Source organism: Tachyglossus aculeatus, chromosome 16 (genome assembly GCF_015852505.1).
Source record: "Tachyglossus aculeatus isolate mTacAcu1 chromosome 16, mTacAcu1.pri, whole genome shotgun sequence".
Taxonomy (NCBI): Eukaryota; Metazoa; Chordata; class Mammalia; order Monotremata; family Tachyglossidae; genus Tachyglossus; species Tachyglossus aculeatus.
In genome coordinates this window covers 46,931,721-46,941,754 of record NC_052081.1, presented here as the reverse complement: position 1 = coordinate 46,941,754, position 10,034 = coordinate 46,931,721, and the positions used below count along the sequence as shown (strand labels likewise).

General features: G+C 54.8%; 1 protein-coding gene across 1 annotated transcript in view; it reads left to right on the top strand.

Annotated features, from left to right (window-relative positions):
- Positions 1-552: 552 nt before the first annotated feature.
- The window catches only part of RUNX3 (RUNX family transcription factor 3), a 114,495-nt gene continuing 105,013 nt past the window's right edge, over positions 553-10,034 (top strand). The window contains exon 1 of the mRNA XM_038758433.1: positions 553-613. Coding sequence (XP_038614361.1) covers positions 556-613 — 58 coding nt within the window. The 5' untranslated portion in view covers positions 553-555. The remainder of the gene's footprint in view (positions 614-10,034) is intronic.

Below are 10,034 nucleotides of genomic sequence, written 5' to 3'. Positions count from 1 at the left end.
GTTGACTTGACTCTCTTTCGGGCCTTGCCTATAACCACAGAACCACAAGCACACACAGCCTTCTGCCACCGAGCAGAGTACCTGAGGCGAACGGTGGGTTACTCTTTCCCCCCGGGTTTTCACGCCAGCCGAGTTTTTTTTGTCTGTCTAGGGTAAGTTTCATTCATTCCCTTTGGCCTCAGCATCCAGCTCCCCTCCTGCTCGCTGCTGCCTGGTTTCTGCTCCCCATCCTGTGGTTCTTGCCCCTTCTCCTGCTAATGATACACTATGCATATGCTTCTGTTGAAAACTTGTGGCTAGACATTCCTGTGGGACTGAAAATCCAAATTCTTGGTTACAAACAGGCACTTAGTTTCCTTTGGGATTTCTCTCTCTCCTTCTTTCCCTCCCTCTCCCTCCTTTTTCTCTTTTGTCACAGCCCCCGCCTCTCCACCACACACACACACACACACACACATACACACACACACAAAAAAAGTTATTTTCGAAAGTAGCAGAAAAAAAAACCAAACCCAACTCCACAGGACTGAACCCTCGCCTTCTCTGGACGCGGGCATGGCGTCAAACAGCATCTTTGATTCCTTCACGACATACTCTCCATCCTTCCTCCGGGGTAAGTGCGGGCATCTCCGTTGCCTCCAAAGCCGGGGCGACTCGTGTGGGAGGGGGAGGCCTGGGGGCTCGGGCGGACTGGGTGGCCCGCTGGAACCGCTCTTCAGGCTGGTCTTTACCTCCCGCTCAAGCCGCTTCCAGCCCCGCGCCCCTCCCTGCCCCTCAGACCACAGAGTGCCATTTCCGTGGTGAGGTGACCACACGTGGGGTCCCTCGGTGTGGTTTTTGGGTCCAAGGAGGACCCGGGCCAGGAGAGAGGGTGGGAGGGAGGGGGTCATAGCGGCGGAGTCGGGATCTGGATGAGTTCCCCCGTCCCCAAATCTTTCCTCCCCAACTCTCTCTGGGAAGGAGGACCTCGGGTCATCCGGGGGACTCACCCCAAGGGTTGACATTACAGACTTTGGATCGAAGCCACTGAAGCAAAGGCGTGACTGCGTTTTTGGCTCTTGAGGGAGGGTGGTGAGGCCACCCGTGGGGACTCCAGGAGTGGGGGGCGGTGGGGCTTCTTGAGAGTTCGGTTAGGTACCCGCAGACCCCTGCGGCTGGGGGCTGAGGCGCCAGGGGTCCCAAGCTTGTTGAAACGCCTCTCCTCAGTCTATCTCTGCCTATCAGGAAGAAATAGGTGTCAAATGGGTCCCAGGAAGCGGGCGGTTCGGATTCTTCACCTTGGCATCCTCTCCAGCTCCCACCTCGGCCCAGCGAGTCGGGCTCAATGCCTGCGAGGTCACGGCGACAGACGCTGGAGGGGCCGGGGCCGACCCCGGGCTCCGACCGGTGGGCCGGCGGTCTGGGGGAACCCCTCGCCCATAGCGTGAAAGCGTTTTCCAGTTTTCTGGGGATTTGTTTGTGGTCTTCTCCCTTTTCATTTCAGCGGGTCTGGGAAAACAGCAGGGGGAGAGAGCACAAAGACTTTTGAGAAGGATTCAAATGGCTTTCGTCAACACCCAAAGCTGGGAGAGTGAGCGGGGTCGGCCTCTGAGCGTCTGAGAGCCGGATTGGTCTTCCCCTCAGGGGGTCTTGGGATAAACTGGGGGCTATTGAGCCCCACAGAGACTCAGAGGTGGTCCCCAGCTGCGACCCGAACTCGATGGGATGGTGGTGTGGGGCAGGGAGGCGAACAGATCTGGAGCTGAGGAGTGGCCATTGTCCCTCTGATCGCCCTGTGAGTCGTCAGAGTTTCCTGTGGGATTTGGCCAGGGGGCTGAGGAGGGAATCATCCCCAGGTTGGAGTGGCAAGGGTTTGTTCGGTGAGCCAATCCTGGAAGGGTCTCTCTGCCCCAGCCGACTGGCCTGGGGTTCCACACTGTCCCTGCCTGTCAGTATCACTATCTACTGAACGCTTAATGGTTGTGGAGCACTGTACCGAGCACTCGGGATGTAGTAGTAGTAGTAGTAATAGCATTTATTAAGCACTTACGTACTAAGCGTTGGGAGATTATACACAGTTGGAAAGCAGACACAACTCCTGAACTTCGGTGCATCTGCCCATCCAGACCTCAAATCCCACCTTCCCGGCTCGTCAGGCCAAGCCTCCGCTGTGGGAATGAAATGGTGGTAGTCGGAGGGTTGGATAAAGGCTGCGTGGTGGAGAGGAGGGGGAGATCGAACGGCGGGAAGGAGGGGAGAGGCGTGAAGAGTCAGGGCGTGATGCAGGCTCAGAGCAAAGCGAGCACTTGAAAGGCAGAAAGCAAAGAGCCCGGCGCCGGTGCCAGGTTTCCGAAATGGCCCGGGCAGTGAGGAATCCGGCCTCTTGCCCAGACCGTCCCCAAATCAAGCCAGGCGGTGCCACAAGGAAGGAAAAGAGAAGGCGCTAAGCCGGCCCGTGGTCAGGACACCCCGGCGGGCTCCCTGGGAGTCTGAGCTGGGGCCAGGGTGGGCAGCGGGGAAGGCACTGAGGCAGTGGGGGAGGGTAGCCAGCTGGCTCGGCCTCCCGCCACAAAGCGGGCTTGGCCGCCGGCACAGCTAGGCCCAGCAGCCTGAAAGCACCATTCCCCAAAGGTTCTCTCGCCTCTCCGAGATGCTGGGATTAGAATATTCCCTTTGTACTCCGCCCAGCTAATTAAAGGCAGTTTCATGGCAAGAAATTGAGAGACGTTTATAAAAAACATTTGCTCATTTCTTTGTAATCTATATTCCCCGGCCCCCCTTGAGCCAGATGAAGAAATGTCGGGATTTCACTTGGGTCAGTCGTAAGAACCAGAGACAGTACGATGTTGCCTTGAGTTCAATTTCCATACAAAGACGAGCTCATAAGAGCAACGGATGGTGGCATCTTAATTGTTTTAGAAGGAGGTGGGGAAAAAAAAAATCAGCTGGGTTTGGGCCAGATTGCCCAACGTTTCTTTAAAATTAGAGGGACTCGTCTCATCGAAATGGTTCCGACCCTCAGCCGGGGCTCAGGGTGCGAAATGGGACAGATTCCTCTTTGTGGAAGTAGCCATCGGGCAGAAGATCTGGGAAGGAGGAGAAAGAGGTCTTTGGGGACAATGTCACGGTGTAGGAGGAGCCAGGGTGTGCGGGACAAAGTTATCCAAGGGGTTAATGTGCTTTTCCTGGGGTGCCGAAGGCGGACTGTTTCAGAGAGTCTGTGGGAGGCATAGTCTGTTTAATGGCCAAGTGTCTGTAAAAGTCCCTCTGAAGAGGGTCTCTCTGGGAGGTGAATTTCTGTCCCACCCACTGACCCTTACCATCAGTTTAAGGCACTCAGGCAGCTCTCCCCCTTCTCTCTTACCTCGTTGCTTTCCTACTACAAGCCAGCCCACAGGCTTTGCTTCTGTAATCCCAAACTACTCACTGTATCTCGATCGCCTCTATCTCACCGCCGACCCCTCGCCCCCGTCCTGCTTCGGGCTTGGAACTCCTTCCTCTTTGTATCCAACAGATGATCAGTCTCCCCACCTTCAAAGTCTTATTAAAAGTACACCTCCTCCGAGAGGCCTTTCCTGATTAAAGCCTTCATTTCCTCCTCTCCCGCTCCCTTTTACATTGCCCTTGCTCTTGGTTTTGTACCTCGCATTCACCCCTCCCTCCGCCACACGGCACTTATGTCCATATCCCTAGTTTTTTCTACATTAATGTCTGTCTCCCTCGTTAGGCTATAAACTTGTTGTGTGTTATATTGCCCTCTTCCAAGCACTTGGTACAGTGCTCTGCATGCAGTAAGCCCTCAATAAATATGACTGATTGATTGATTGATGCCGCTCTGATCGGCCCTAGAGCAGCTTGGCCAGCTCCTTGGGACCTGCTCAATCCCATGGCCACATTCTGGGCAGATCAGGGAACTCTTGGCCAGCTGGCCCTTTTGCAAGTCTGCTTGGGGGGTCCAGGGAGCCTCCGGAGGGGGACTGAGAAGACCCAAGGAGCCAGATTCTCCCCGAGAGAAAGCTACCGAGGGGGTGGGGAAGAGAAATTAGAGTGGGGAGCATGGGGGAGTTTCGGTCTTGCCCAGGGAGAAGGAGAATCATAGTCACAACCTCCCTGGGCCCCCATTGTTTCCTACCTTCTCACCAGGGGTAACCGTCCTCTCCTTCCCCCGTACTGACGGCATGAGGGGCCAATCAATGCTCCTGTGGTTGGCTGCACTCTCTAGAGGTCACTGGGGTCATCCTCCTGTCTCTAGGAGGGACCCTCCCAAATCCTTCAATGAAAGGTCGGGGGGTGAGGGGGATGCCTGACCTCGTCCACCCATTCCAAGATCCAGCAACTTTTCTGGGCCACGAGTCTGTGGAGTTGTCAGCCTAGCTCCCGAGCTGGGGTAGAAGCTCATTTCCTCATTCTACCCTCAGTGGAGACAGAGAACAGCGGCTCGGTGTCTTCCTCTTACAACCCCAGGCCAGGTGATTCTAGGCCATGATGAAGTTCCCCCTCAGCTTTCTTCCCTCCAGGCTAATTTCTTCCTCTAAATCCTGACATCCTCCCGGCAAGCCCTCCCCTCCGATCCCTCGTGGTACGTCTTTTGTTCCCCAGGACCGAGGTAGGGAGGGGCTCCCACCCAAGGCTGGGCTGGGCCCCCAGGGAGGGTGACCCTACAGAGCACCAGGAGGCAGGAAGACCAGCCAGGGCCATCGCCCTGGCTTGGTTTGGACGCCTCCACGGGCTGGCCTCATTTTGGAAGGAGGGGACTGAGCCCACTCAGACTGAATCCTCTGCTTCGGGGACTTGACGCGTTCTGTCCCTGGCTCCACGGTCCCTTCCCTGGGGTCATCCTCATGGGGCTGGAGGTGTCCAAAGGTCCTGAGCTTGGTGCCCTAGGCTAGTACTTAGATTGGGAGCATCCCTCAGGAACAGGGGCTACATTGAATTCCCACCTGTATATTCTCTCCCAGCACTTAGTAAAGTGCTCCACACAGAGAAGCACTTAATAAATACTATTACCACCGTTGTCTTCCGGGCCCTGACCGGAGATAAACCAAACAGTGGACCAGAGGGCTTATCACTGGGGCTTTATGACCACAAAGACCTGAAACTCAACTCCTTTAACCACGATGCCCCATCCCTCTCATCTCTGTTGTTGTCCTGTCTTTTACGTTGATTTTGGGAGGTGTCTGTCTCCTGATCCCCTATTCACTCTCTTACTCTCAGATAGTGAGACCCTGTAGGGCCAAGGGCTGCATCTCACCGCCCCCTGGGATTTTTCTTTTTCCCAAGAGTTGGTAGAGAATGCTCAGTAAAAACCATTTCTACTACTTCCATAAGGAAACTCTCTAGCCATCCTCCCTCCCTCAGGTCTCCGTAGGAGATCCAGGCTAGAGGGGAGAAGGTGTAAGTCATAGAAGGGAAGGAAGGAGAGAGGGAGCCCCAGGACAGAGACTCCCCCTGGGCCTCAACCTCCTCCTTTTCAGGCCCACCGGGTTTTTAACCTGGCTCTGGTCCAGGTCCCCATCACCTCCCAGAAGACAGACAGACTTCCTGCCTACGTAAATATGTATTTTGAGGCACTATTTTCCCTCTCCCCTGAGGTTAGGACAAGAGGAACTGGGCTGAAATTGCAACAGAGGGCTTCGATTAGTCCTCAGAATCTCTGGCGATAAAGGAGGTCAGCCCCTGGAGACGATTCCTGAAAGGATTTCAGAAATCCCACCTCCCGAAGGCACCTCTCCCGGCTTAGGACACATGAGGCCTAGAGGCAGTGGAATGGACCAAATGACCAAATGCAGTCACCCCATGCCCACCCCTCCCTCCAAGACCCTTGGAAAGCTTATGTCCATTCTCCTTGCCTCTGTTCAGATCCCCTCCCTGGCCAGAGCCGCCTTTCAGCGAAAGAGGGGTCCGTTGCCTTTTCCCATTTGCCATGGGCATTGCCCACTTTCTTCGGAGTGGGCATGGACCCCGATGGCCAAGCCAGTGGTCACAGCCCCCAGAGAGGACCCAGGGAACCAAGCTCCTTTGACTCCTCTCTGTTCCCCTCCCGGGGACCCCCAAGCAGCCCAACTGCACCCTGAGCGGCTCAGAGGGGGCTGGAGGAGGGCTGGCCCCACAGGTGGAGAAGGGCATCTCCACACCAAAGCCTCAGCCATTTCAATGCTGGCGCCACATCTAATGCTTCCCCCTCTGATGCTTGTTTTTGAAACTCCTTCTCCCAGGACCCAACCCCAAAGACCACCCCATTCGACGAAGGTGATGTTGTGTTGTCGGCTGGCGGGTCGGGGGAGGGGGAAGGTGCGGAAAAGCAGGATTCATGGGGAAAATGCTTCCCTCTCTCCCCACACTTCTGGCAAACCACCCCACCTCAGCCCTCCCAAACCTCACCCTCTTCCCTGACACATCTGTAAACAACCGGGACTCTATTTCCCGACACTACCGACCGCCGGATGAATAGTAGGTCCATTTAAAGGCTCCAGCTGGCCTTCCCTAGCTGCCTCCTTGCCCTCATGAAAGGCCTGGGTTTTCCAAAACCCACCCGCCAAGGCCGGAGGGGCTGTCTCCCCCAGGACCCAGCAAGCGCAGAAAACCTGGCCCACCAGAAAGATCTAACAGCCCCAGATCGAATGGATCAGCGGCCAGCGGCCTCCGTCTATGAGGGATCTGCTCCCTCTTGGCCTCCTTCCAGTCCCACCGAGCCCGTCGAATCCAAGCCCGTGCCTCCCCACTCCAGCCGGGAAAAGGCGGCTCCAGTCCGGTAGTGTCTTGGGACCAGAGCAGCCAGGACACATGCTTTTGGCAATGACAAGGGGCTATTTGGGCCTCTGGAGAGTTGGTCATCATCATCATCATCATGGTATTTGTTAAGCACTCATAATAATAATAATGATGGTACTTGTTAAGTACTTACTATGTGCAAAGCATTGTTCTAAGCACTGGGGGATACAAGGTGATCAGGTTGTCCCATGTGAGTCTCACAGTCTTAATCCCCATTTTACAGATGAGGGAACTGAGGCACAGAGAAGTTAAGTGACTTGCCCAAAGTCACACAGCTGATGATTGGCGGAGCCGGGATTTGAACCCATGACCTCTGACTCCAAAGCCCGTGCTCTTTCTGCTGAGCCACGCTGCTTCATTGTCAGGCATTGAACTAGTTATTACATGCCAGGCACTGTACTAAGCGCTGGGGGGATACAAGCAAATCAGGTTGGACACAGTCTCTGTCCCACACTGGGCTCACAGCCTTAATAATCGAGGTATCTGTTAAGCACTTACTATGTACCAAACACAGTACTAAGCACTGGGGTAGATACAAGGTAAGTGTGTTGGACACAATCCTTGTCCCTCATAAGGCTCACAGTCTTAATCCCCATTTTACAGATGAGGTAACTGAGGCACAGAGAAGTGAAGTGACACAGAAGGCAAGTGGTGGAGCCAAGATTAGAACCCAGCTCCTTCTGTCTCCCACGCCCATGCTCTATCCATTAGGCCATGGTGTTTTCTGCCTCACCCTGTGTTTAGAGTTTCACACTATTATCCAGTGAGTGGATTAATGTGACCCCTTCCTTCCTCTCCATCTCTCTCCCGCTGCCCTCCTTTTAACAAGCCCCAGCGTGTGCTGGAGAAGGAAGAGGGAGGGATACTCAGATCTGTCCACGTTGTCCTTTGCCCAGTAGCCCAAATGAAAACACCTGTTGGGGAAGGAGATACTTGGATTATCTCTGTGGAGTCAATGATCTTTGCTCAGCCATCCCCAAAATGGCTCAGAGAAAGAAAAGTTGGCTGTCCGATAATAATAATGATGGCATTTATTAAGCGCTTTCTATGTGCAAAGCACTGTTCTAAGCATTGGGGAGGTTACAAGGTGATCAGGTTGTCCCACGGGGGGCTCACAGTCTTAATCCCCGTTTTACAGATGAGGGAACTGAGGCACAGAGAAGTGAAGTGACTTGCCCAAAGTCACACAGCTGACAATTGGTGGAGCCGGGATTTGAACCCACGACCTCTGACTCCAAGGCCTGGGCTCTTTTCCACTGAGCCACGCTGCTTCTCCTATGGGACGGCGGACCCACAGGGCCTGCTGGCAGGACAAAGGCCTAAAACCCATTTCTGTTTCTGTGTCGGAGCCTGCGAGGAGAATCGCCACAGAGGAGGCCAAAGTTTTTTTTTTTTTTTTTTTTTTTTTGCATTTGTTAAGCGCTTACTATGTGCAGAGCACTGTTCTAAGCGCTGGGGGGGCTACAAGGTGATCAAGTTGTCCCACGTGGTGCTCACAGTCTTAATCCCCATTTTTTACAGATGAGGGAACTGAGGCTCAGAGAAGTTAAGTGACTTGCCCAAGGTCACACAGTGGACATGTGGTCGAGTCGGGACTCGAACCCATGACCTCTGACTCCAAAGCCCGGGCTCTTTCCAATGAGCCACGCTGCTTCCCCTGAGCCATGCTGCTTCCCACTCCTTCAAGTGAAGTTCCTGCCACTCCCCACCCAAGCCCAGCCAACAAATCGGCTTGGCTTCCCGGAGGAGCGTCTGAGCTCTGGCCCATCTCCATCAGCCCCTTCCCTAACCCAAGATGGCCTTCTGGGCCTCCCACCCCGGGAAGCTGGTTCAGAGAGCAGGATGAATCCATGGCTGAGGCCCTCGGATACTCCTCCCCGTCCCTAGCAGAGGCTCGCTCTTTTCCAAAGCTGCCAAGGAGAGCACTTAGGCCCAATTCAGAAATACTCAGAGCACTCTGGTTCTGGCCTGCAATGATCTAACTGTTTAAGGGTTGATCCGGCAAGAAAAGGCCCCCAGGAAATGTTGCCCAACAGGGAATTCCTCCTTTGAACTTGGGCCTCTGAACTTTTGACTCACTCTGTCTGGGTCTCTCCCCGCTCCCTTGCTCTTTTCTTTTATGGTATTTGTTAAGCGCTTACTGTATGCCAGGCACCGAACTAAGCCCCGGGGTAGACATGAGCTAATCAGGTTGGACACAGTCCTTGTTCCACGTGGGACTCAGAGTCTTCATCCCCATTTTACAGATGAGGGAACTGAGGCAAAGACAAGTGAAGCAACTTGCCCTAGGTCACCCAACGGACACGTGGTGGAGCCGGGATTAGAACCCAGGTCCTCTCATTCCTTTTTTCTGCTTTTCTCTCCCCTGCAGGAAGGGGCGGGGAGACAGCTGCCATGCCGGAACTGGCGGGCTCCACGCAGCAGGAACTGATGGGGGAACAGGTTCCTCCCGGGTGAAGTGGGAGGTGCTGAGGGGGTGGGGGCACTGGGGAGGAGAGGACGGTTGTCCTGGAACCCAAAATTACCTCATCTTGGTTCTGCGTGTGAGAGATCCCCCTGACCCAGAGATCAGGGCTGAAGGATGATTTTGAGGGATGTAAGAAACAGGCATCTGTCTCAGAGGGTGCCGGCCTGCCTGGAGGCTGGGGGCTGGACTCCCTGACCTCCAGAGGCTTTCGGATTCATGGGCTTGGGACCGCTGACCTGTCCTGGATACGAGACACCTCAGGACTGAAAGGTGGAGGGGGTGGGGCGGGAAAGGGCTACCCGAGAGGGAGCCCCCACGTCAAGCTTACACAAGAGGTCACCTCATTCCCTTGGGAACAGATACCACGCATCCCTGGGGCAGCTTTCATCTCCTTCATCTGTGCAAGAACAGAAATGGGGTTCTCCTGAAATGAGATGTCACCAATTAGCACACCGCGTGAATCATCAGTTTCAGGATGAATGTTTTCAGGAGACTGTGGCCTCTAGGAGATGGCTGATAAACCTTTTCTAGGCAGCTGCTGCTGCTGTTGTTACTGATGCTCGGGGGAGTCGGGGGTTGGGGACGGTGAGGGGTGGCAAGATTGTGGTCCCCTCAGCCTTCAGGAAGAGCCGGGTGGTGGGAGGACTCAAGTAGGACCCTAAAGAACTGTGGGTGCTTCTCAGGGTGGGGGACAGAGAGAGACAGGACCAGACAGCAGAGTCCCCCCAGTACCAGTGGAGGCCCACCCCAGCCTGAGATGTTACATTGTCACAGTGACTACCTGGTTGTGGAGACCTCTTTTCTTGCTGTTCGGATT